Source organism: Lagenorhynchus albirostris, chromosome 12 (genome assembly GCF_949774975.1).
Source record: "Lagenorhynchus albirostris chromosome 12, mLagAlb1.1, whole genome shotgun sequence".
In the NCBI taxonomy this organism is placed as follows: domain Eukaryota; kingdom Metazoa; phylum Chordata; class Mammalia; order Artiodactyla; family Delphinidae; genus Lagenorhynchus; species Lagenorhynchus albirostris.
This window is the reverse complement of record NC_083106.1, coordinates 49638846-49666556: the sequence shown is the minus strand read 5'-3', so window position 1 is coordinate 49666556 and position 27711 is coordinate 49638846. Positions and strand designations below refer to the sequence as shown.

The 27711-nt window shown below is 36.5% G+C and overlaps 1 protein-coding gene across 3 annotated transcripts in view; it reads right to left on the bottom strand.

Annotated features, from left to right (window-relative positions):
* Positions 1-4371: 4371 nt before the first annotated feature.
* Positions 4372-27711, bottom strand: part of SESN1 (sestrin 1) — a 107364-nt gene continuing 84024 nt past the window's right edge. Inside the window, exons 1-10 of one of the 3 annotated variants that reach the window (XM_060167401.1) lie at positions 25793-26008; positions 18895-18960; positions 17867-18067; positions 17055-17237; positions 14932-15174; positions 12191-12338; positions 9879-9991; positions 7523-7713; positions 6130-6274; positions 4372-5531 (exon numbers count right to left, since the gene is read on the bottom strand). In XM_060167401.1, the coding sequence (XP_060023384.1) occupies positions 5445-5531; positions 6130-6274; positions 7523-7713; positions 9879-9991; positions 12191-12338; positions 14932-15174; positions 17055-17237; positions 17867-18067; positions 18895-18960; positions 25793-25894 (1479 nt within the window). In that variant the 5' untranslated portion in view covers positions 25895-26008 and the 3' untranslated portion in view covers positions 4372-5444. Of the gene's footprint in view, positions 5532-6129; positions 6275-7202; positions 7331-7522; positions 7714-9878; positions 9992-12190; positions 12339-14931; positions 15175-17054; positions 17238-17866; positions 18068-18894; positions 18961-25792; positions 26009-27711 lie in introns of those variants that run through there. The other 2 variants (XM_060167400.1, XR_009543759.1) reach the window with 2 other exon arrangements.

The following is a 27711-nucleotide window of genomic DNA, read 5'->3' as shown; positions in this document are numbered from 1 at the left end:
CACTCCGCAACAAGAGAAGCCACCACAATGAGAAGCCTGCGCACCGCAATGAGAAGCCTGCACACTGCAATGAAGAGTAGCCCCCCCTTGCCACAACTAGAGAAAGGTCACACACAGCAACAAAGACCCAACTCAGCCAAAATTAATTAATTAATTAAAAAATATATTTAAAAAAGATAAAGTTTTGGGAAGATAGAATTATGAAGGTGCCTGAAAAATGGCAGAAGGAAGTGGAACAAAAGGGTGAATGCATCGTTCAATAAAGTGTTTGGTAAAAATGAAAAATGTGCCTTTTATTTTTACTTTAAAACCGAAGGCACTTTTTGGCCCACCCAATACATAATAGTTTCTATCCTTTTTTTTTACATTGGTTGTTAATGTCCCATTTTTCATTTCTGATTTTATATATTTGATTCTTTTTCTTAATCTAGTTAAAGGTTTGTCAATTTTTTTGATCTTTTCAAACAACTCTTTGTTTTGTTGTTTCTGTTGTTTTCTGTTGTCTGTTTTATTTATCTCTGCTCTGTTTCCTTCCTTCTGCTAGCTCTGGGTTTGGATTGTTCTTTGTCTAGTTCCTTGACGTGTGAAGTTAGGTTGTTGATTTGAGATCTTTTTGCTTTTTTAATGTAAGAGTTTATAGCTCTAAACTTCCCTCTTAGCACTGCATCCATAAATTTTGGTGTGTTCTGTTTTTAATTTATCTCGAGATATTTTCTAATTCCATTTGTGATTTCTTCTTTGCAATGGCTTTTTAAGAATGTGCTGTTTAATTTCTCCATACTTGTGGGCTTTCCAGTTTTTCTTTCTGCAATCGATTACTAGTTTCATTCCATTATGATCAGAAAAGATAGTTTGTATGATTTCAATCTTTTAAAATTTGTTAAGACTTGTTTTGTGGCTTAATATGTGGTCAGTCCTGGAGAATGTTCCATGTGCACTTGAGAAGAATGTATATTCTTCTGTTTAAGTGTTCTGTATATGTCTGATAGATCCAACTAATCTATAGTGTTGTTCAAGTCCTCTGTTTCCTTATTTACCTTCTGTTGGTTCTATTCATTTTTGGAAGTGGGTATTGAATCTACTATTATTGTGTTGCTATCTATTTCTCTCTTCAATTCTATTAACATTTGCTTCATATATTTAGGTATTTGGTGCCTATATGTTTATAATTGTTATAGCTTCCTGGTGAATTGACCCTTTTGTCTGATATTCATATAGCCACCTCTGCTCTCTTTCGGTTACCATTTGCATGGAATATCTTTTTCCAGCCTTTCACTCTCAGTCTATATGTGTCCTTAGATCTAAAGTTAGTTTCTTATAGACAGCATATAGTTGAATCCTCTTTTTTATTTTATCCATTTGGCCAATCTGTGTCTTTTGATTGGGGGATTCAATCCATTTACATTTGATGTAATTACTGACAGGGAAGGATGAACTACTGCCATTTTGTTAATTGTTTTCTGCAAGTTTTGTAGCTTTTTTGTACCTCATTTCCCCTCTTCCTCCTTTGTGTTTCACTGACTTTTCTTTTTTTTTGTAGTGACATGCTTTGATTTCCTTCTCATTTCTTTTTGTGTAAATTCTAAAGAGATTTTCTTTGTGGTTACCATGGGGATTACATTTAAAAATGTTAAAGTTATAAGAATATTTTAAGCTGATAAGAACTTGATTTGCCTACAAAACTCCATTCCTTTACAGTTCTGCCCACTCCCCACTTTGTTACTGATGTCCCCCTAAGTCCCTTAGGCTCTCTTCACTTTTCTTCATTTCTCTTTTTGTCCCTCTGACTTGATAATATCAAATAACCTCCAAGGTTACTAATAGTAACTCTAAAGTTATTGATAGTATCAGTAACTCTTCAAGGTCACTGATTAGTTCTTCTCTGATCAAATCTCCAGTTGAACTCTAGTTTTTTTTCCTTAATTCAATTATTGTATTCTTCAGCTCCAGAATTTGATTTCTTCTTTATTCTGTCTCTTTAGTGACATTCTCATTTTGTTCATGCATCATTTTCCTGATTTGTCAGTCTCGTTCTTTTTTAGTTCATTGAGCATCTTTAAGACAACTGTTTAAAATTCTTTGTTAGGTAAATCAGATTTCCGCATTGCTTTAGGGTTGGTTTCTCTAGGTTTGTTTCTTAGATTTTGCCACATTCTTCTGTTTATTTATATACCCTGTGAACTTTGTTGAGATTTGGGCATTTGAAAAATAGCTACTTCCAGGGACGTATCTTCTTTGGGCATGTGTGTATGCTTTCATTCCAAGATATATATCTGCTTTTAACTGTCTTAATTTCCCTAAGAGGCTTGTCTCTGTTTCTTCTCAGGAGCTTCCTGTTCCACTTTCTATTTTATTCCCGGCTGTACTCTCTTGGATCTCCTGCACCTGCCTACCGAACTGTAGACTCCCTGCTGCTCTAATGCACCTCTACGCTCACTTCTGTTTTCAGTGGCCCACAACCAGCATCCAAACCATGCTACCACTCCCACTAGTGCTCCAAGTCAGGTGAGACAGAATTCAGTCCCTCAAACAGCCCCCAGACAAGCCTGAATACTGGACACAAGTTCACCTTCTTCCTTTCTGTCCTGAGGGAGGAGCCACGAATTGGGGGTTTCCTCTCAATTGCATCATGCTGTGCCAGCAAAGGGAAGGGCTAGGACAAGCAAAATGCCCCAAATTTTCTTAACACCTTTTGGTGCAGCCTTCTCCTGGTTTTGTGTTTGCCTGAGCTATAGCTTCCCAAGGGGTTTCTAGAGTTCTCACAAAGGTATTTTGGTCCTTATATTGTTGTTAGCTCAGTGTCTCATGGGGAACAAGGACCTGGAGCTTCACTGGTGATGTCACTCCCCACCTACCTGCCTTTTGCTTTCCCTTGATATTCACTAGTCACAAATATGTGACAAAATTTGAGTATCTTAATGAGTGAAATGTGCTTGGAAAACATGCTTATCCAACAAGTTTTATTTATTTACTTACCTACCAATGGTCTGTTATCAAAATAATTTGAAATAGGTAAACCATTAGAAGAATTAAAAATCTCTTAACTCTTAAATGAATTTTAAGTTAAAAATATCACCATTATTTATATGAAGTTAATAATTGTGGTAAATACATAAATGTTTAGAATTTAATCTCATTCTTATAGTAAGAGATACTGAATTAAGTTTCATCTAATAAAAAAGTTCCCCAATTTTTACCAAAAAACTGATTTAAAAATTGAATCTTGGAAACCTCAACCAGAAATCTATTCATGATTAAGAAAAAAAATTCCTCTTGTGGGGGAGAGTTTTGGTATTCCATAGTGTATTCTATTTTACCATCCCCAGTTATTTTGGAAACTATTAGTTTCAAAGATTATAGTGACATTAGAAATCCTGTGTGTTTAGTTTTGAGAAAACATTGAGTAATAAGAAACACCTGTTAAATGGGAGGTACTGAAACATCAACTTTGTATCACAGGCATGCCTTTATTACTTTCGATATAAGCACACTTTCTTACTCATTAAAATTTCAAATCATGATTTGTAAGTAGTTTATAAGCTTCAGTGAAAGAAGATAATGAATTCAGTTTATCTTGTTTTGTGATCATCCTACTACTGATTAGAACCTCTATTAGAAATTTTGTATTTTCAAGAGCAAGTGCAAAGAACAAAGAGCAGAAGCAGAATGAGTAAAAATTTAACTAAATCCAGTGCAACTTTGTTGGATTCATCCTGTATTGCTATGATGAAAAAACCCAGCAGCAGACAGAAAAGGGCAGAGGTATGATGCAAATTCAATGGGTAAGACCATTTGTATATTATTGTAAGCTGACTAGAAATGGGCTTATGTATATCTTTAAATATACTGAAGATAATTTTTATCTAAGGTGATAGTCTTATCTTCTCAATCTTCTCAACAGCCATGAAGGTAAGTACATCCCCTCCATTCAAAACTGTGCCTCCCATCCCACACTATAAATTTATAGGCGCTAAATGGAGCTCAGTAAATGTTTTGATGAGTAAGAGAGTTATTACAACAGCTTTGATTAAATTTAGAGCTATTTCTAATTGTTTGACAGTGTCATTTTTTGTTCTGTAGTGGCTCCCTAATTAGCCTTTGTTTCTAATAATTTTTAATAATTCTATTTGACTTCTAAAACATCTCAGTCCACCTCAGTTCAAAATGGACAAGGCATGGGGCTGTACCAGTTATTTCCGAGATAAAACTTTTCTTTATATCTTTCAAAGTGACTTCAAGAGTTTGCCATTTAAGTCTCTCATCTGATTACAGAATTATTTAAGTGTGATGGCTAATGAAAAAGTCAAAAGAAACAGCATAGCTACCGATTGTGAAGTCATGACTTTTTAAGAGACTGAGACAGCAAAAAAATTGCAGAAAAATTATTCTTTATTGAAAAATACCAATAATACTGACAGACTTCAGAAGCAGTTCACGCCTCCAGAATACAAAGTACTTAATACATTTTTTTCAAGCCTGTTTGCATTTCAAACAAAGCTAGCATTTTTGTAAATCAAATTTGATAACCTGACTAAATATATTTTCCAGCTTTATTATTTAAGGAGCTGTACAACCTCTGAAGTGGGGACCATGAGGTGGGCAGGAGCAGAGGGGCAGAATGCACCTGGGACTGCGCAGCAGTCTACAGCAATATTTCCCATAACTTTGGTGCTGGAAACAAAAATACTGTACAAGACAGCTGCCCTCCAGTGTCAGAGAATCTTGGGAAACAGCATATCAAAAGGTAGCCAGCTTTTCTTATAATTTACACACTTTCATTTAAGATTGCTTTTTGAAGAAAATCTTTAAGAATGCCACTGTAATTTAGTATCATCCAATAACTGAATTAAAAAACTGTATGAAAGAAATGAGCTGTTACCATCATAATGGTCTTTGCCGAGCTGTGAGTAATTTTAGGTGCAAAAAAAATTAACACATATGCAAGTTTAATTTGAAACCACAAAAATTATGTATGTAGGCTCAGATAGTAGCAGTGTTCACTTTATTACTAATAGCTTAACTGGAACAGCCACTCTATTCATTCCACCAGCAGGAATAGCAGCACCAATATCTAAAATCCTTTATGTATCAATATAAAAGCTTACATCATTATCAAAGTCCCATTCTTTGCATGCTCCAATTCTTGTTATTTTTTAACATAAAAGCAACAGGATTTTGAGAGTTACTATTTGCTGTATTAAAAGTTATACAGCATCTTGTACTGTCAAAAAGCAAAATACTGTGAACAGCAGCCCTTCTTCACAGCTCTAAACTTGAAGCTGCCAAGCACTCACTGCTTGTGCCAGCAGTGGCATTTCCACAGTAAAATAGCAGAAACTAAAGGAATCATGGCACAATATCTACCATTGGTCCTGGGGCTTAGTACCTTCCCCTTGTAGGACAATATCTGCTGATCGTTCATCTTCTTTAATGGAGGAAAGGCATCAGGTCATATAGCGAGTGATGGCTCTCAGAGCATAAAGGAGTTCTGCTTGCATCCTAGCTTCTATAAGAAGCAGATTAACGTGAACCTGAATATAAGACACATTATCATTTAAGATAGGATATATGTATACATATAACTGATTCACTTTCTTATACAGCAGAAACTAACACAACACTGTAAAGCAATTATACTCCAATAAAGATGCAAAAAAAAAAGAGATAGGGTTATAAGCATTCACAGTCAGTTTCAGTGCATCTAATAAACACCAGAAATGTTTTCTGTGTGCCACTGAATAACATCAGTTTCTCAAAACAAAAGCTGTCTGATCTTTGGATAGATGTTTTGAGCTTGTATTTATATTCGATCACATCTCTTCTTGAAGGTTTGTTAGAATAACAACTTCCCTGCCAAATCATCATTCACAAACACTCTCTTCTTTCTCTTAAGCAGTTACAGTGATGCCAGCACTCTGAGGAGAGGCCAGCACACCGGTTCTCCCTGTCTTTATTCTTTTACTTTAAACCATAATGAGGTTCTCCCTTCCAAGGGGTATGTGAGACAGCTGATCTGGAATGTTCTTATCTGGGTTGGTAGAAGTGATGGAAGGGGTTTGAGACCCATTAGATTAGGTGAAGGAGAATAAGGATCACTGCTAAGTTAGAGTAAACACAATAGGTACTTACCTTCTCAGAGTGCTTGAACTGCCTCCAGAAGCTATCATACATTCTTTTGGTAACCTTTTCAGGAGTGCAAACAACAGTTTTGATATAAACTTTAAAGCTACGATCCAATAGCTGGTTAATTTCACCATAGTCATAGTCATCATATCTGTTAAAAGATAATGTGAGAATTTTATGTATAGTCTGTTTTATTCTTATGGAAGTACAGACATCAATAGTAAATGCTGTATTCTTTCCCCCTCTTTGTGTAGGTAGCTATCCCCCAAAATGACAGCTTTACAATTTTTACGTTTCATTGGGGGTGGATGAATGAGTATAAAGGGGTAAGAAACAGAAGTCAGATGAACAAAAAAATTGCCAGTGCCCAAGCAACAAGTATATTTACAATCATGAATAAGCAACCACACTGAGGAACAAATTCTGGAAACAAAGTTTGAGTATTGCTGATATTAAGAAATTAACAAATTAATCAGACAATAATACTTATTGATACTATTACATGATATATCAATTATAATCTATTTGTGTAAATAAATTTTTTTTCTTATGTTTCCAGGAGTTCTTGGGGTCAGATGAGAAAAAAGGGGGAGAGGTGTCTGAGAGGAAAGAATCAGTCTCTAGATGGCTTCACAGTGTCTACACTTGGGAAAGGCTAAGCCAAGATGGTCGTAGGCACCAATGTCTCCTCTGCCGCACTGGCAGATAGTGCCTAGAACTGAAGTCTCCTAATTGGTTTTTAGTAGAAAAGGAAGAAAGCGGGTCCTGTATAACCATTCAGGAGTCTAAAGTCATAGCCTGGCTACTGATAAAGTGAAGAAGCAAGAGAAAGTGTGACTTTACAGCTAAAATAATCAGAAAGTACCACAGCATGGTTGTTTGTGTATGTTAGAAGGTGGTTTATGATGGCTGTGTTTAAATGTGGCTGAATACCTAACAGGATATGAAAGTTTTGTATTTTGATGAAATATCATGGGAGTAGGTACTCTTTAGAAGGGTACTGTAAGAGTTCTAAGTTCCATGAAGGTAGAAGTACGAGTGTGTCAGGAGATAAAAGATGATACAAAGGGAAAAGATACCATAAATGTTCAGAGACAAACTTTGCCTCTTCCTCTATGCTCTTGGGCCAGCTTGCTTGCTCTCCTCTTCCCTGGAGGCATCTGTTATTTAACCCTTGTCAGCATTCCTAACTCTCCCTCCTGCTTAGCTAGGCAAGAGAAAACACACCAAGCTGCAAAAAATCAAGTTTTTGAAGCACAAAATGCATAAAAATAAGCTATTGGGGAGGGGATGGTTTTGAGTATGTTAACGTAGGTCTGTGTGCATATGTGTTCCAAGCACCTGAATAATTTAGGCTAAAGGAAAATACCTCTTCATAAACATAAGAAAACAGACTAACCTTATTCCAAACATGCAGTGAATATAGTTCCAAATAGCCCGTCTTAGCATTGAGGTATCAACATCTTTGTGCATTGCCATTGTATTGTAAGTAAGATTGTAAGCAATGTGAAATTTTTCATCGATCAACTGTCCTACATCTGGATAAAGACGATTTACCAAAGAATAACCATGGTCTTCCCAACAATAGTCCTAAATACAGAGAACAGAACAAATGTGAATAATTAAAACGTGGCCAACTATAGTTCTATGTCTGTCGCTCTTCGGTGCAGTGAAATTACTGGCAGCTGAAATCCACTGCCTTTCTAGTACATCCCTAGCTCTCAGTTTCACTTGCATTCCAGTTTGATGTTTTCAATTTCTATACTGCAACATGCAAAAGTTACATTTTGAACTCAGCGAGTTTAAAAACCAGTGGAATCTCTTCCCCTTACACACAGGTCACCCATATTCAGCTTTCTCTCACTGTTTCCCCCGTCAGCCTCCAGAGATGACCCATCTTGGGAGGCCACTCTCCTTTTCTATTGCTGCAGGCATTCAAATGGTCCTCAAACTTTGTAAATTTTTAATTCAAGGTATCCATCATTCATTCTTTTTCCTCTTACCCACCTCTGATTCTCAGCCCTATTAATTGTGTCTCCTAATTAGTTTTCCCAAATTAAAGTCTCCCTGCTTCCTTTCTTTCCATCTCAAGCAAAACTTAATAACCTCCCACTTCAATGTTACTACCATATTTATTTTCCTAAAACACCTCTTTGATATTATGCCATCACTATGGTCAAAACCTACAAATCTGATCATCACCTACAAATCTGATCAATTTTAAACTAACTTCCCACTTATCCTTTGCTTGAAGGTCTTAGCAGCCCAGTCAGTTTATGATCCCTTCCCTCAACCTATGCTCAGTTATTGCCTACAGTCTCCTCTGCTTACAATGCCCATGCTTTTAAACCATTCAAATCTCTCAAATCCTAATCTCCCTCCATAAAATTTTCCAGTCCACATGATCCCTTCAATTGTAATCTTTTATATTTCATGATACAACTTCACTATTGAGTAAAATATTCTATAATTCTTCCTTGTGCCTAATTCTGTCTCCTTAAACAATATGTTAGTTCCTTGAGCAAAGAAAAAAAATCATAGTTCTCAAATATTTTCATGATTCTGGTAGAAGAGTTATAATAGCCCCTGCACAATAATTGGGAAAGTTAGGAACACCAACTCATCTGAATTATATATTTACCTATCTAAATGAAATATATACCAGACTGTTTAAGAAAAACATTTAAACTACAGTATGTTTCTACTGACGGATTGGAAGCGGTCTTACAAAACTACAGCACAGAATAGATAAATGTTTGCTAATTGACGATTCTCAACTTTTATTCTGGAACTAGAAGATACAGCAATTGTTACTCCTGAGATATACTTGCAAAGCACTTAGCACAGTGCCTCCTGCCAAAGTGAAAACAGAGAAGGACCCTGGTATCCTGGAGGATAACAAGGTCCCTAAGTTTCCATGGACTCAGTATATACAGAATTGTACTGGGAAGTTTTACTCTGTATTTCAAAGTTAATGATTATGGAGCTAAACAAACTGGGTCTACCAACAATAATTCTACTCCTTACCCCAGGAACTTTATTTATTCTAAGAGATGGGTGCTAAGTAATTTTGGAATAAGATTTATTTATGTGAATCCTCTTTAAGCTTTAAATTTGAAACCTTTAAAAATTCTCATTGCTTCAAATGACATTCAGTTCATATTTTAAAGGGAATTAGGTTATTGTAATCATGGTTTATTTTCTATGGTATCTGTAAAAACTCACCCAAATTAAAAAGAAAACAAAAAATCTGCTTTCCCTATAAGTCCTAATTTAAGCAAATCTTTCACTCTTTCTCATCCTCTTTCCCTTCACCCCCACACACATAATGCCTGAGATGCTGTGAGGACATTTCTCTTGTCACTCAGGCCTGGTGCATATCAGGGCAGAAATCGCCTCACTTTAACACTGGGGCTCAGTAAAACAGTGCTATAAAAGCAAGCTAGGTTCAAACACAACTATTATTTATTGTTTCGTTATAGTAGGAACTTTAACTGGGTTTCTGCATACCATCTCTGGGAACCTAACCTCTATTGTAATTTTTGCTTTATGGGTGAATGTGTTTTGAATTCTGAGCAACTGATTTATGAACTTTAACAATATAATAAACATACCTAAGGGAATTACGTGTACGTAGAAGAGTTATTTTTCTCTGCATTGCTTTCTGTTCTCAAATCCAGATGGCTCTTTCTTATTTTAAGTCAGATTGAGGTATTTCTAATTGAGCACGTACATAAAACAAGTTGTCATTTTACCTGGACTCGAAATGTTGGGACGTGCATTCCATGTCTAGAGAAATCCTTATAGCCATAACTAGTATCCTCAAAGTGACGAGATACATCTCTTGCTGGTGTAACTTCTTCATCATCTGAAATAATTTAAAAAAAAAAAACACTGAAAGCCTTTCAAAAACAGGATGCTAGTTAAAATTCATTTTACCTATAACAAGTAAAAACAGGATTACCCTTTCTCTGACACTGAGTAACCAATATCAACTAAAATAAAGTCTTAAAACTGTAAAGAGAAATAGCCTACTTACTAATAAATGGAATATAATAAAAGTAGATTCTGTTATTAAAAAAATACTCATGGTTAATTTTCTGTTTTTAATTCCTCTCTTTCACAGATCCTCTCTCCCTCTGTGTCCCGACTGTAGTTTATAGATACTAGGTTCTACTGAAAAGTATGTACTCCAAGTATGAACACCCTTTTGAATAATCTTTATGGTGATAACAAATATAAACTTTAAACTTTATGCTCTAAACTTTAGCATTTGGACTATTTTTAATGTCACACAATATATAAAATGATCTCTTTAACAGCTCAAAGGTCCTAGAAACAATTCTAAAATGATGAACAAAGGAAAGAGGTTCTGTGTGTCACTGTTTTTACAATGTTTCCTGCACTGCTTCTAAGCCTTTTCAGATTATCTTCATGTTTAGGGGTCGATGAGATTATAGTTTCAAGTAAATAAAATCAAAGACTTCTCCTCAAGCTAACATCCAACCTCCATTTATACAAATTTGATTTTTTCTTTGCTATTAAGAAACTTGCTTTTAACATATACTCTTTGTCCCACTCTATTATTGTCAAAATACACTGACACACTTTATTAACTTTTTTCCTTTAAATTATCTGGTTTACATATTAAATCCTATAGCCTACATTTGATAAAGGCCAAACATAAAGGATTTACGTTGTTAGTTATCTAAGAAGTAGCTCCTTTTCACAAATCATAGAATTTTAAAGCTGGAAGCAATCTCAGGCCTTTATGAATGCAATTTCCTCATTTTAAAGAAGAGGAAAAAAAGCACTCAATGTTAAATGACTTATATTCACAAAGTTTATTAGCAGTGATTTTAGTATTAGAACCCAAATCAAATGTCCTCTCTCTTAGTCTAGTGCTGTTTTCACTATAACTTCCTTTTCTACCTATGCAATAACCTTTCTAAAAGGAAAGCCATATTTGGATTAAACTTAAAAGCTTTTGCACAGCAAAGATAACCCACAGAATGGGAGAAAATATTTGCAAACGAAGCAACTGACAAAGAATTAATCTCCAAAATATACAAACAGCTCATGCAGCTCAGTATCAAAAAAACAACCCAATCCAAAAATGGGCAGATCTAAATAGAGATTTCTCCAAAGAAGGCATACAGATGGCCAAAAAGCACATGAAAATATGCTCAACATCACTAATTATTAGAGAAATGCAAATCAAAACTACAATGAGATATCACCTCACACTGGTCAGAATGGCCATCATCTTATCTCAAAGAGTAAATGCTACAGCTGTTGCTGGGAATGTAAACTGGTTCAGCCACTATGGAGAACAGTATGGAGGTTCCTTAAACTAAAAATAGAGTTAACCATCTGATCCAGCAACACTACTCCTGGGCATATATATGGAGAAAACCATAATTTGAAAATACATGCACCCCAATGTTCATTACAGCAGTATTTACAATAGCCAAGATATGGAAGCAACCTAAATGTCCATCAATAGAGGAGTGAATAAAGAAGATGTGGTACATATATACAGTGGAATGCTACTCAGCCATAAAAAGGAACAAAATAATGTCATTTGCCACAACATGAATGGACCTGGAGATTATCATGTTAAGTGAAGTTAAGTCAGACAGAGAAAGACAAATACCATATGTCGCCGCTTACATGTAGACTCTAAAAAAAGTGGTACAAATGAACTTATTTACAAAACAGAAATAGAGTCACAGATGTAGAAAACAAGTCTATGGTTACTGGGGGGAAAAGGGGGGAGGGATAAACTGGGAGATTGGAATTGACATATACACACTACTATATACAAAATAGATAACTAATAAGGACCTACTGTATGGCACAGGGAACTCTATTCAATACTCTGTAATGACCTATATGGGAAAAAAATCTGAAAAAACAGTGGATATATGTATAACAGATTCACTTTGCTGTACACTTGAAACTAATACAACATTGTAATCAACTATATTCCAATAAAAAAGGATACTTTTATTTAAATTCTCTTAAAAAACAGACATTTTATTGACTATGTAATGGTTGCTTTTACCTGAAGAGAAGACAAACATGCTCTCTCTTTTTTCTATTTCAAAACGTGAAGCCATCTCTTCCTGACTTGCCTCTTCTTCATCTCGACATTCCTGTAACTGCTTCATCTTTTCCATGAGGGCTTCGACCTCAAAGAAGGAATCACTTACCTGAAAAGAAAGTGCAATTAAGGTTACATATGTCAAACACGGAATGAAACTTTTGAATTTTATTAAGTCTGTTTCATAAGAATTTGCATCTTAATACAATATAAGAAAAGATTTTCTTATAATTTTAATGCACATGGATGAATCAAAAACAATTATTTGGGGCTTCCCTGGTGGCACAGTGGTTGAGAGTCCGCCTGCCGATGCAGGGGACATGGGTTCGTGCCCCGGTCCGGGAAGATCCCACGTGCCGCAGAGCGGCTGGGCCCGTGAGCCATGGCCGCTGAGCCTGCGCGTCCGGAGCCTGTGCTCCAGAATGGGAGAGGCCACAACGGTGAGAGGCCCGCATACCGCAAAAACAAAAAAACAACAATTATTTGGCCTATTATATATACAGATATTTAAATTTTAAAATATAAGAGAAAAATGATTTTAAGAACACATTCTAATGTTTTACCTTTTATTACTAAAATTAGTAATAATATTACTATCAATGCTAAATTTTAAAAATTTAACACTACTTGTCAATTTAAAACAGAACTGAATATTTAAGAGTTAAGCTTTTACTTGCTCAATCAGTTAAATAAGGTACACAAAGTATAAGTGCTTTTGCATCAACTGTGTACACTGGGCATGTTGTCAATAGACAGGCATACCTCAGGTACATTGTGGGTTCAGTTCCACACCACTGCAACAAAGCGAGTCATGAATTGTTTGGTTTTCCAGTGCATATAAAAGTTATGTTTAGGGACTTCCCTGGTGGCACAGTGGTTAAAAATCTGCCTGCCAATGCAGGGGACACAGGTTCGAGCCCTGGTCTGGGAAGATCCCACATGCTGTGGAGCAACTAAGCCCGTGCGCCTCAACAACTGAGCCTCTGCTCTAGAGCCCACGAGCCACAACTGCTGAAGCCCGCGCGCCTAGAGCCTGTGTTCTGCAACAAGAGAAGCCACCTCAACGAGAAGCCTGCACACCGCAACCAAGAGTAGCCCCCGCTCGCTGCAACTAGAGAAAGCCCGCGCGCAGCAACGAAGACCCAATGCAGCCAAAAATACACTGTACTGTACTGTACATTATACTGTATACTGTACTATACTATACACTATACTGTTTATACTGTAGGCTATTAAGTGTGCAATAGCATTATGTCTAAAAAAACAAGGTACATACCTTAATTTAAAAATATTTATTGCTAAAAAATGCTCAACACCTGGGAACAGGGAGCTTATCTACTAGGGAAGTTTTTAAAAATTCTATTATTTCACTATTATCTCATTTAATAAAGGGATAACTAGGAACAGTACTTTTTCTTTAGCCTTGTACTAAATCAAAGGTGGGGAAGGACAACAATCCAACTCTAAGCATCCTAGCAACTGATGTACTCTCCCTTAGACCATCTCATAACCTTTAAGCTTTGATAAATAATCAGTGGCCATATGCAGGCCTCCAACAACAATCCAGATAGCTCAACAGAGGGTGGAACTGATGGTCTTGGGCGTTGCCAGCACAGCACAGTGATCAACCTTGGGAACATGATTTTCCCTCCTGTGCTAATCTCACCATATGTAAATGCTACCTCTTATTTAGTACCTGATAAATGCCAAGCACTGTACTAGGTCTTTTAACCTCTTTTTTTTTTTTTTTTTTTTTGCCTTTTACCTCTTTAGAGACATTTCATTTAAACTTTACAATAACCTTGTGTTTGACCTTCATTTAGAAATGAAAGAATGGAGGCTCAGAGAGGTTAGATAACTTGCCCACAGTCAAATATACATTAACAGTCAAATACACGTTAAAGTCAAATATATAAATTTAACCTGTCCAAATCTGTTTAAAATAATACAACTGAGAAAATCTGTGCAAAGTATTCAGAAGACTGTAATGTTGTTTCTCTGATTTCAATTTGGAAATATAAACCCTTTTCTCTTTCACTACAGCTAAAGAATGCAGAGGGAATTTTGACTCATCATATATAGAATTCAAATTTGCTTATAGAAAATTCAACTCATTCTGATCTGTTTCAAAGGAATAACATAACTGAGAAAATATAAAAGCCAGAGAAGAGAAGGAATAGAGATAAAAGCATTTTAATAAATTTACATTCACTTTTATATATATTTGTGAGAAGTTAAAACATGAAGTATTTTAAAAGGAGAAATTCCAGATCAAGGCTGATTAAATCTTCTAAAAAGTAATTAAGAAGACAGCCTGTTTCTTCTGTGCAAAAGGATGTGATCAGCATCAGGAAGTTTCTACCACCAAGTTCCACTGTTCTCAGTCTCCCCTCATCTCACTCAGTAGCTGTTCAATACCAGATGGCTCTGATGGGGCACATTGCTGGTGGCTTCTGATCCTAAAATTATTCAAATGTAACCTCCTAGAGGGTCTTATAATTTTGTATGTCCCTTAGCATCAGACTAGTGCTGAGCATTTGGAGGCAGACAATAAATACTTGCTGAATGAACAGGTATGGGGGCCTAATATCTTTTTGGACTTAATAGGGTAGATTTTCTTAAAAGCCAAATGAAAAAATAATATAACAGCAATTACTGTGATTACTCTTAGGATGATCCTATAATAAATAATAGATACTTACCGAAACATTTCCTGCTGAATTGACCTGCATCTCATCCACACTGTGATTGCCATTTGTAATGTCACAGATGCAGTAGTTACTAACAGAAGGAGGTCTGAATGTGTGGCCACCATCACAATGAATTTCTGGACTGATTCCACAGCCAAATGTGAACGAGGCAAGAGAATGATAGTGTGTAAGTAGAACTACTGCATGTACCAGTTCTGCAAGGGACCAGCTGTGCTCTTCAGCTTTCAAAAGTCCCTTGGGAAAAAAAACGAGAACATTTTTATGCTGGGGTATGGTATTGATGAAAGAATACAGTTCATCTTGGTATTTAACCTACTGAAAACAGGATTAGTTACTATATAAAACTTAAGATAAAATTACAATTTGAGGCATGTAGAACCCAGAATTTGCTAATTTTTATGAATATGTATTCACAAATAGAGCTTAAGATAAACTGATAACGACACATTCGTTATTATTTTGACTTTCTGAAATCCTGATTTAAAAATGTAGAATACATTTTGTTTAAAAGCAGTTGCCATATCTCAGATGATGGATTATGAATGCATTAACTATGTTGTTAGTGCAGTCTCAAACCAAATGTAATGAATTTGTGTTTAAAGTAGAAGCTACTGTGTAAAATACGCCTGTTTTTCTTTATTATCAGGCCTCCTCAAGGAATTTTTAAAAAGTGGTTTGAACAGCTTGACTCTGAATATTCTTAAATCATCAAATTATATTTATTTTAAAAATTATGCTCAAGGTAAAGTCTACAGTTCTTCAAAGTCTTACAAATCTGTGTCCATTCTGCTTCATTATCTATTTTATAGTATGTAATTTTATATTACTAGACAATGTAACAGACATTGCATTAATCATATTCAAATCTTGTATCTCCTTGATAAAAAGATGCTTCAATTACATAAAAGAATCTAAAATATTCTAGGGAATTCCCTGGAGGTTCAGTGGTTAGGTCTCTGCACTTCCACTGCAGGGGGCATGGGTTCCATCCCTGGTCAGGAAACTAAGATCCCACAAGCCTTGAGGCATGGCCAATAAATAAATAAATAAATATTCTAAAAAAAGAGAAAGACAACACCAAAAATATATTGTATTTTTAAGAATTTCTACTGCATGGTAGATTCTTTTAGAGAATGTCCATCTACTTTTATTCTATTATCTTTATTAATAAATAGAACCAGATAAAACTAGTTTAAAATGGTATTTTAAAAAGATAACACAAGATACCACTTTACATCTATCAGAATGGCTAAAATCCAGAACACTGATAACAACAAATACTGACAAGGATGTGGAGCAACAGGAATGCTCATCCATTGCTCATGGGAACACAAACTGGTATAGCCACTTTGGATGACAGTTTCTTACAAAGCTAATAAACACAAGCTTATCATACGATCCAGCAATCACACTCCTAGTTATTTACCCAACTGAGTTGAACACTTATGTCCACCAAAAAGCCTATATGTGAATGTTTGTAGAAGCTTTATTCATAATTGCCAAAAACTGGAAGTAACCAAGATGTCCTTCAATAGATGAATGGATAAACTGAGGTACATCCATACATGTATTTTTCAGCAATAAAAAATGAGCTACCAAGCCATGAAAAACCATGGAGAAACCTTAAATGCATACTGACAAGCTAGTCTGAAAGGGCTATATACTGTGTGATGCCAACTATATGACAGTCTGGAAAAGGTAAAACCATAAAGACTGTAAAAAAGAGCAGTAGTTTCAGGGGGAAGGGGAGAGAGATGAATAGAGGGAGCATAGGAGATTTTGAGAGAAGTGAAACTATTCTTTATGATACCATAATGGTGGATAACACGACATTATGCAGTTGTCAAAACCCATAGAACTGTACAACACAAAGAGTGAACCCCAATGTAAATTAGACATTATTAATTCATCAGTTACAGCAAATGTACTATACTAATACTAGATGTTAGTAATAGAGAAACTATGTGTGTGTGGGCGGGGGGTGGTGGATGGTTGACGGGGGTAGAATATGGGAACTCTACTTTCTGTGCCATTTTTCTGTAAACCTAAAACTGCTCTAAAAATTAGTCTAATTTTTTTTTTTTAATGACACCCTAGATATATTCTCTACTTACCTCAATATGTTCTTTGGTAATAAGCCAAGGTCTATGGGCTAACACTTTGTTAAGTTCTCCTAAATTCTGTAGTTTTTGAGGAGCATTCTCTAAACCATTAAGCCACTTGGGGTCTCCACCAACATGAAGGAAATCGTTTACATGGAGATTCACTAAGTAGGAGCACTGATGTCTTGCTGCAGCCTTAAGAGAAAACAAAAAGATTATTCTAATTACACATATTAAAATCTTGAACAACTACAAATCTTTTTCTTTACAATATGCAAAACAGCTAATTAAGTTTTTGATTAGTATGTTTTCAAATTTTCCATATACTACAGAAATGAAGTTTTCATATAAACATTTAAAAATTCATACACTATAGAAAGCACCTCAAAAATATCCCAAGAACAAATAAAATATCTGATCAAAGTATCTGAACTTTAGAAAAATTTTATACCTACTGTCAGAACCTCAGATTAAGAAGAAACTTCAATTAAGGTGCCAACCATAAAACAATGGAATATTATTTATAAATTGAACATGAGTACCACCACTTATGTCAATCTGAACTATCAGTGAAATAATCTTGTGTTCTACTTTATTCTCGTATTTAATAGAAAATGGTTCTCAACAGAGTGTAAATACATATTTCTTTTTCTGTTATATTTGACAGCGTACTTATTTAGAAAGAGGAAAAATAGATACTACCTAACAGGAATTCGATTAGAAGTTAGAATATAAGTATTTATTCCTGTGTTTGAAGCATTAACCATCTCTTAAAAAGATTAATAAAGCAGGCAGAAAGAATTTTTCACTGAATGTTTACAAACCATTATTCCAATGTAGTGCCGATAATGTAGGGGTAATGGCCCATCCATTTGCAGTAGATAGTGTTGAGTTTTTAAGAAACTTTCTAAATATTGTGGGTGAAAAACCATCACTAAGGTAATATTATCCAAACGACCCAAAGCAGCAAAAGAATCTGCAAATAAAGTATGCATCTGTGCGTCTTCACTCCCCACTTGGAGAATCTGTATGAAAGAGAGGAAAACCATGGTTTCAGAAATTGTAAATTGGTGTAAAAGAAAGAAAACATGCAGGGGAAGGAAAAAAAAAAGGAATATGCATGCACTGCACTCTAAGTGTCACCTAGAAGCAGATTAAATTTGGCTTAAAGAGAGGTTATAATTCTACAAATTTAACTCAACTTGTTGCAAGATAGCAGAATAAAGAGTCACATATCATGTAGTAGGGGAAAAACAACAAAGGCCGGACATTAAAGGCCATCTAGATAGGCTGCTTGCAGACTTGACCAGAATCCAGACATCCAGAGCTAAATCCAGAACCCAGATTTAGATTATCAAATTTGCAGAGCTTGCAAACAGACTCTAATGCCTTTCCTTTTAACAACACCTACTCTCCCTCAATTTACAGAGAACCAAAATTAACTAACAGTAAACAATCCCTGTGAAAACAAAGTATAGGAGCATTTACATATTTAGAATTAAAGATCCAATCTAGCATTGATACCAGCCTGTGGAGTTGGCCAAGACCAAGTAACTCGGCTTATGGGCACACCTAAGCAACATCTAAATATAAGCAGGTGGCATATTATTGGTCAGAAAAAAGTCTTGCCTTTGCTTGATTAAATATGGGTGTTAGAAAAGCATCATGAAATACTAGAAATCAACATGACTATAACAGCTTTTTAATCCCACATATTCACTGCCAAAACATGATGATTAACTTGTGTAGAGCATATTGTTGACCAACAACTTGTTCAGATGCGAAGATGTGGGTCATGAAAGCTTTTCCTTAAAAGCATACAGTTCACTATGTACTTTCACAAACAACATACCTCCTTTTCTGGGATGAATCTGCTTGGTCCGTGTCCTAGTGGTCGAGGAATTCTAATTCCAAGTTCCTAGAAAAGAAAACTACACCATCTCAGGCCTCCAGCAGTAAACAACATGAACTGAGGCCACAGGAATGGGAGAGAAAAACAGCCAGTTGAACAGAGACTGGCTTGTTCTGGTGATTTATTTTCATGGCCATATATATATACCAGATCCTCTGTTTGCATCACATAGCTGACAACAGTTTATAATACAACTCTGACTAAAAACAATAAAACCTGTTTCACTAAAACCAGAGTTTTGCATAAAGTACTTGGCAGAAAGTCTAGAACAGAAAGTTCAGCACATAGCAGCCAACCCTGTGGATTGTCAGTGATACAAAATAAGACCAATGTGTTTGTACATCCAAAACCCAACCAACCAAAATATCAATCCCTGTGCATCTTGTCAGGAAATGAAAAAGCCATAACCTCTACCTAGATGTCTTAAACTGAAAGAAGTATAATTATTACTACATCTATAATAACACTTCACAAGAACAGAAATACTATGAAAAATAAAAAAGCTATTTAAATCCACAAAAGAGAAAGTAGTACAGGGCATGGTTTCTCTGTGCTTGAGTAAAACAATTTTAGAGAAATTAATTTTGTTTGTGAGTTTTCCTTAAATTTTTAGTTTATAGGATCTCATCAACTTTGCTTATATTATATTTTAGAGGAGCTCAACTAATTAAAATATAAATGGTTTTCTGCCTTTTGACATAGTGAACCTAGAATTCTATACTTTATGTGACAGTGTGGTGTGGTTAACAAAAACTGACAATCTACTGTTAGGCTTCCATCTTTTCCCTCAATACAGTGTGCTAATAGAAATAAAACCAAAATGTAATTCAGACTTTTTTTTTTCTTTTTGAGGCTCATGTCCTATCACTCTAGTCTCTAAACAAAAAACCCCCTCCTTCTTTAACAACTAAATATTAACCCTTGCTTATATAATTACATACAAATATTATTTCTACCCTCTCTCTACTGCTTCCAAAAGTCCTTCATGATATAAACCAGATGCTTTCCTTTTAAAGGAAAAAAAGGGGGGAGGGGGCAGTCAGAGAAGAACATGTGGCAACAATTCAAGAAATCTGGTCCAAGTGAATGAAAACCTTTTGAGCAGAATGGATTTTTAAAAATTAAGCAGGCAGGACAAAATTGAAAAGAATCTTAATTAGGAGAACTCAAGATTCAGATTCAAAGTAGGGTGGATTTGCCAACTAAATCTAAAATTTTATATATGTTTCAAATAATCTTGTATTGGAGGTCAGTGATTTCTTACTCTGATAATTCCACACTTATACTGAAGACAGTAATGTCTAATAACCATGCCCCTCATTAGAGGAGGCACTAAATTCACTGGCCCAGCCATGTATGTGTCTCAATTTTAATATCCTACAATAAATGCAAGGAAAAAACCCACATTCCTGCTATTCAATACATCATCTTGGCACAAATGCAGCCATTTATATAAAATGATGACTCTATTGGCCTTTCTGATTTAATTACATATATTTCTAACAAAATATATTGGGCAAGACTTTAAGGCTAAAAATCAATACCCCTTCTCAGTTCTTTACTATCTTATTTAAACAAAATGCATTTTAGCAAACACCCCATTTCAGGGGTTTATTATTCATTTTCTACCTAAGAGACACTATTCTTATGACTTTAGTATACGAAAGGTGGCATTTCAAAGGAGGAGAAATGGATTATTCAACAAATGATTTTGGTACAACTGGAGAGCCACTCAGAAAAAAGTGAAATTGGAGGCTTAAATCATACTTTACTCCACAATAAATAAGATATAAGTGTAAAAAACAAAAATAAAAAACATTACAGTATTAGAAGAAAATACCTGTGGACTTAGGTCTAAGAATGCCACAAAACCAGGAAATCATAAAATATAAGATTGATAAATTTGATGACATAAAAATAAAGACTTTCATATGGGAAAAATATACATATAAAGTCAAAAGCAAACAGAAAACTTGGACATATATTTGCAACTCATATAGCAAAGGGCTAAATTTTTTTAATACATAAAGACAAATCACTAAGAAAACCCCCAACAACCTCACAGAAAAATGAACAAAGGACATGGACAGTTCAAAGAAAATGAAATATAAATGGCTGAAAAAATGATCAACCCTCACAATAAAACACTGAGATACAATTTTGCACCTAAAATACTGCTTAAGATCAAAAAGTTTGATGATAGGCTGTGTTGGAGAGGGGGTGGAGAAATAGCCATTCATTGCTTATACTTTCTGATGGGAGTGTTTTGAAGTGTGAGGAAAAAATATCAAGAAACATAAAAGGAGTATAAATTACTACAACCTCTAGGAGGGCAATCTGAAATACTGATCAATATTTAAAAGTTACATACCCTAATCAATAATTCCATCCTAAACATTACCCTATACCCACATTTCTAAAATGTCATGTGTAAAAGTATAATCACTGCAACCTTGTTTCTAGTAGTACAAGATTTTATAAAGCAACCTAAGTGCTCATCAATAGAGTACTGTTTCAATAAAGTTTAGTATGATCATAGACTAGAATAGCATGAAGTCCTCACAAAGAATGAAGCAGTTCTATACAAGTTGGCTTTAAAAGATCTCCAAGATATATTATGTGGGGGGAAAAAGACAAAGTATATAATATGTATATATTATGTTACTATTTGTAAGGAAAGGGAAAAAAATTACCAATTCCATTTCTAGGACTTTATCCTACAAATACATTAGCAGCATGTGGATTGTGTATGTGTGTGTGTTTATTTTTTTAAAAATAAGACCAGATTCCTAGCACATGGGCCTCAAAACAAAGAGGTTGAAGTATATTGTTTTGGTTTTATTTCTATACCAAATAGATAGTTTATATATCAAACTTACAAAACAATAGCTTTACAGTTCCAAGAAAGTGACTATTAATGTTTCAGAAATGGAATATTTTCCTATAGGCATGCCAAAGGTCTTTCCCAATGGTCCTTTCTCATTCTCAAGTCTTTGAAAGTCTATCCCTGTAGCCAAATTTAGTGGCCATACTGGTATCACTGTCTCCCCTCTTCCTTGCCTTCAAAGGTCAAATCTTTCTTTTCCAGTTCCTTTAGAAATTGATTCTTTTATGTATTTTATGAAAAATTATGTGTTTTAAAACAGGATGTTAAGAAAAAGCAAACATTCTCAGGAACGGACTATAAACCTATTATGCTAAGAACCTCTTACTGTTAAGATCACATTCATTCCTTGGTGACGTACCAGTCTAACAAAGCAGGGGACAGAATAGAAGAACTGAAGAAAGGAAAGGAATGGAACGGAGTCTCTGATATTTAAGACTCCAATTTCATTATTTTACTTATGGCTAGTTCTAGGTAAAATAGAATTTTATGAACTCTGAAACTGCATCCCAATTTATCCTAATCCAGATACTGTCAGGAAGCAGGTCATTGATTCCGTCTAGCCTTCCACAGCACACAAATTGAGCTCTTATGGGAAAAGGAAACAGGTGACAATTATCTTGAAAACAGCCAGGAAGTCTGGTTCTAGAGTTGGTGTCTTTAATTAATTACTCTCAAAAGCTCCTCTTTAAGAGCATTTGAGGGACTTCCCCGGTGGCGCAGTGGTTAAGAATCTGCTTCCCAATGCAGGGGACACGGGTTCGAGCCCGGTCTGGGACAATCCCACATGCCGCGGAGCAACTAAGCCCATGCGCCGCAAGTACTCAGCCTGCACTCTAGAGCCTGCAAGCCACAACTACTGAGCCCGCGTGCCACAACTACTGAAGCCCGCGCGCCTACAGCCCGTGCTCTGCAATGAGAAGCCACCATAATGAGAAGCCCATGCACCGCAACCAAGAGTAGCCACCACTCTCCGCAACCAGAGAAAGCCCGTGCACAGCAACGAAGACCCAATGCAGCCAAAAATGAATAAATGAGTAAATAAATTTTTTTAAAAGAGCTTTTGATACTTAAAGGTCTTTTTAGATACCATTATTATTATACAATAGTATTCTTGATTTCTAAAGGGGTAAAAGTTTCAACTTTCTGGAAAACTCACTTTTGAAACACTTCCTAGTCACATGACAAATTAGTTGCTACCCTATTTTCTAGCAGGTATTGATTACAAAAAAAAAAATAAGGCACTGCAGGTCTTCAATGGAGTGATCGTAAGCCAAACTAAGTGCACTTCATAACGTCCTAAAGGTTCCTTCAATTGTGCCTTCATATGTACCTGTAAGAAACTGAATTACAGACTTTGAACAAATTTTGGCCAATCTAAATTCAAGGAGGCAGAACTTGCCAACAGCAAATGGCCTTGTTGTGAAATGCTAACCACAGCACAAACCTCACAGGCTCTTGGTGAAGGTGTGGCTGGGAAATCTAACATGGGAACTAACAGTCTTCTCCTCTCAACAATCCTCCTAATCAGCATCTTTGAAGACATAGCAACAGCCTCTGCCATCACAACATTGCTGCAAATCTCTGACGCGATATCTGTTTCCTCTACAGTGTATACTAACACACTAATTTTCACAGTATGAAAATTCTCAGTAAATGTTGACAGCACCACAGAATGACTAATGTATGTAATGTATCACTGTATGAATCTGTGTTTATGAATTTACTGTTCTAATCAGATTTTTCAAATTTCTCAGATACATTTATGAATCCATATGAATATCTTTAACCAAAAAAATGAACAGTTTGCCACAAGTGCAAAATGAGAGCATTTGTTGGCTTACAGTGTCTATCTACATGCAAAACTAGTTGAAAAGTAAAAATGATTAGATCACTTCAATCATTTTATTTTTTCTCACTGCACTTGGTACATTATTAAACTGTCTAGATGTCTTAATACTGATAATCACAATAATATTAATTTTGATATTTTAAAAAATTACAAAAGCAGTTCTGTTTGAAACACATTTCAACAAGGCAAAAATATGCTGTGTAAAAAGTAAAAGTTCCCATCCCACTCTTCCTTATTTATGAGAATCATTGCCTATAGCTGGGTGCTAGCCTTTTGACATTTGAAATTTTTAAATAGAAATGAAGAAATCTAGAAGCATTATAAAGAAATCTTCCTATTATAACGACATGTACTAGTGCTTCTTCTAAAATTGTCATTAACTCTTTTATAGGGAATTTAGAAATACTCAAAGTTCAGGTACCTCTTTTTCCAGTGTCTGGTCTTCTATGAAATACATTCTAGAAAAATAAAAACTCACTGACTTCAAAGTACTGGCTTTGTAAGGCTGACTTAGGCCATATGTGTGCCCTATACTTTAGTCAGGAGTTCCATTCCTGGAAAGGGTTTAATTTAAAGGCACTGTGGAAGCTTGCTATTTGAAAGAGTTGTGTTATTAATTCTTTTGTAAAGTGAATAGTTTTCCTATAAAGCACTACTTCCTAATTTATCTTCCCACATGTTGAAGGTTTTAAAAATGAAATACAACTATACAAAGGTTCCTGGTGTCCCGAACACAATCCCATAGGCTCTGTAATCAATGTGCAAGCTATTGATAAAATGTATCTGTATCTTCCAGTTGACATGGCTATATTTAGAGATTCTAGATCTGGGCAAAAACCAGGATTCTGCACACAAATACCATCAGAAATAACAGATTCAAGCACAATGATTGAGGCTCAAAATGAGAACAGATCTGTTACGGCCTGCAAACAGAAACTGTAAATTCTATTTCAACACTTTCACACTCTTTTCTATGATAAAGTTTCAAAGCAACAGTTAAGAGACTCTTTTTAGGTTGTTGTATTATCTGGAAACAAGGAGTACATTATGTATCCATGAATGCTAAAATCTAGAAAAAGCATTTGGTGTTCTATAGCCTTCCATGAATGCTAAAATCTAGAAAAAGCATTTGGTGTTCTACAACCTTCAGGAGAAAGTGTCTTCATTTAAGTTTATATGAATATATGTAGTATATCATGGTTAGACTCCATTTACAAAAAATATATATACATATAAATACTAACACTGAGTCATTTTAGTGGGCAGTACAGTAGAGAAATTACCTCGTATTTACATTTCTTTAAGTCAATACTTAAAACATTCTGATTTTAATTACTATTTCTCTACTTTCTCCCTTGCCACCTTTTGAATTAAAGCCTTTTAAAGTTTCAAATTTGAGTTAAAGGTGTATTAGTAACTCTCAAATGGTGCCCTATTTGCAGCTACTTAGGAAAAATACAAAATGTTACAATTAAATAGCTCTTTCTGAAGGCCAATTCAGACACAAAAAGAGATAGTTTAATACAAGAGTAAACGCTGTGCATAACGTCATAGAGCTGGCAGTACATACTTATTCTAGGCAACATCATTTTTAACTGACCGAAATATGTTTCTTTTTCTTTCTTTTTTAAAGTAGGAGGCGAAGAGAGTGAGGGTCCCCGAATAATGTGTTTTGACAAGACGCTGAGGGGGAAAAAAATCCACAGGCTGTTCTACCGTGAGACTAGAGTTTGTTAGGTTTCTTCTGGCTTGTGGAGACTTGTACAGAAGACAACGTTATTTACGTTTCGGAGACTTCCATTTAAATGACCGAGGCAGCTGTCCCTCCCAGCCGCAACATTTTCTGCCCGGGGACGACTCTCGGTGGCAAACGCCCCCCCCAACACCACTGGCCGCCCCTTCACCTGAGGGGCGCGGGCCAGCCTGCGACGCCCCGCCGGGCAGGGCGGCCGTCCGGGCGGTAGCTCCAGCGGCGCCCTCCCCGGGGAGCGTTCTCCGAAGCTGTTAGGGTGCGAGGGCGGGGAAGCGACGCAACCTCCGTGCAGCCCAAGCAGTTGGCCGGGCGCCCGCCCGCCCACTTGCCCGGTCCCTTGCCCTGGTACCTCGTCCTGGCCGCGGCTCCCGCCACACTGCTTGCAGCCCAGCAGCTCCGAGACGGCCAGCGAGGCCGTATACGCCTCGTTCGCGGCTGTGGCCAGGCGCATGTCAGCGTGAGGACAGCTGCGGACGCGCAAGGGAGCCGCGGCGGCGCGGAGGAGGCGAAAGCCGGCCGGGCCGCCAGTCGGCCTCTCAGCTCAGGGGCTGAGCGCCTCAGTCCGTGCTGACGGCTGAGGCAGTGCGGGGCGGGACGGCGCAAACAAACAAGACACGCGGCCCCGCCCCCTCCGTCACTCCGCCGAGTCGGCAGCCGCGCGCGCCAATGGGGGCTCGCAGCGCCGCGGCACCCCGCCCCCTTGGCGCTGAGGAGCGGGCCCTGGCGGGGGGCGGGCTACGCGGCCGGCCGAGAAACAACCTCTAGGGAACGAACTCCCGCGAGGAGCTAATCCTCGGGTCGGAATGGGCTCGGTCCGCCGGGAGCTGTGCGTGCACTGCGGCTGGAAGATGCAGCGCGAGCCGTCGGGTTTCAGTTGAAAGGCAAAAGTGTCCCTGTCCCAGCATCAGCAGCTGAAAGCTTGCCCTCCCTCCACCCGCTCGGGTCCATTTACCTAGAGCCAAACAGCAACCCACCTCTAGGCTGACCCCGATTCGCTTCACATTTTATGAACTTTTGAAATTTCCCTTCTTTCTTTCCAATAATGCCCAAACAGCGCCTACTGGGCCGCAGAATGAAGAAACAAGTAGGGGACCATGACCCATATTCAATGTAAAATTATTTTGGGTAAGCTATGTAGAAACTATAAATATCACTCTCCTACACAGATAAGCCTTGGTAGCAGATCTCTAAATTTTTTTTCTTCACAAGTATATTCGAAAGCTTTAAAATTGTTTCCTTATAAGCGCCCTAGGTTCTAAAGAAAGAATCTCTCTCTGAAACCTGATGAGGAACGTGAGAAAACAGGTCATAAAGGAACACCAATAACTGACATTGTTGGATCTGGAACACAAATCTCTCAAGTCCTGTGTCAACACTATTTCCTTACAGGGCTCCATTAACTTCTTTTTAAAAAATTAACTCCTAAATTAGGTCTCTTGTTTTGCATGTTTGCCCCGTATTTTCAAAGGCTTACATGCTCAGGTTAAAAAAAAAAAAAAAGTTGGAACATTCTGATAGAAGGAAACAAGCAGAGTTTAAGTCAATAATACTGACAGACACAGAACCAGGGCTCATAAATGAAAATAAGTTTCAGTCTTAGGAGTGAGGTTAAAATGTCTCAGAGAAAACTGAGTTACTCTTTGAGCTCTTAAAGTGTCACATTTTAAAAGTAGCAGGTTAAAAATGGTTACTTTTTATTTATCTTCTCCAGATAAATAAAATGATGTTATATGTTCTCATACACTGCTTTTGTAAATTGCTAAAGCACCCAAAATATTTTTACTGGTCAAGAAAAGCAATTTGAGGTTAATATTGACATAGAAGAAAAGGTTACAGAGACGTCCAAGCTCTCTTCCTCTGAGCACAGCCACAAAAACAGTCTAATCTGATGCCCACTCAGCCACAAACACACAGGCAAAAATAAACCCAGTAAACCATCCAATTTGCAGCAATATGACATACCCTCCAAGATAAACTGGTTGTAGATGAATAACGTGGAAACATAAATGGACTTGATGTAGGGGTTGTGAGCTATAGAGCTACTTAATGAGGGAAGTATGTGAAAAATGACTGGCTCTAGAAGAGTTGAGCTGTGATTTTATCTTCTGGAAGGAATAAAATAGTGGGGGTTAGCTGTCTAGTAGGGCATAACCTTGTCTGTAACATTAAAATATCATTTACAAAATGGAGAATGTTTACCTTTCTATTTTCTAATGAGAGGCAAGAAAAAGCATGCATTTAGCTAATGCAAAAATGGTTTAAATGCAA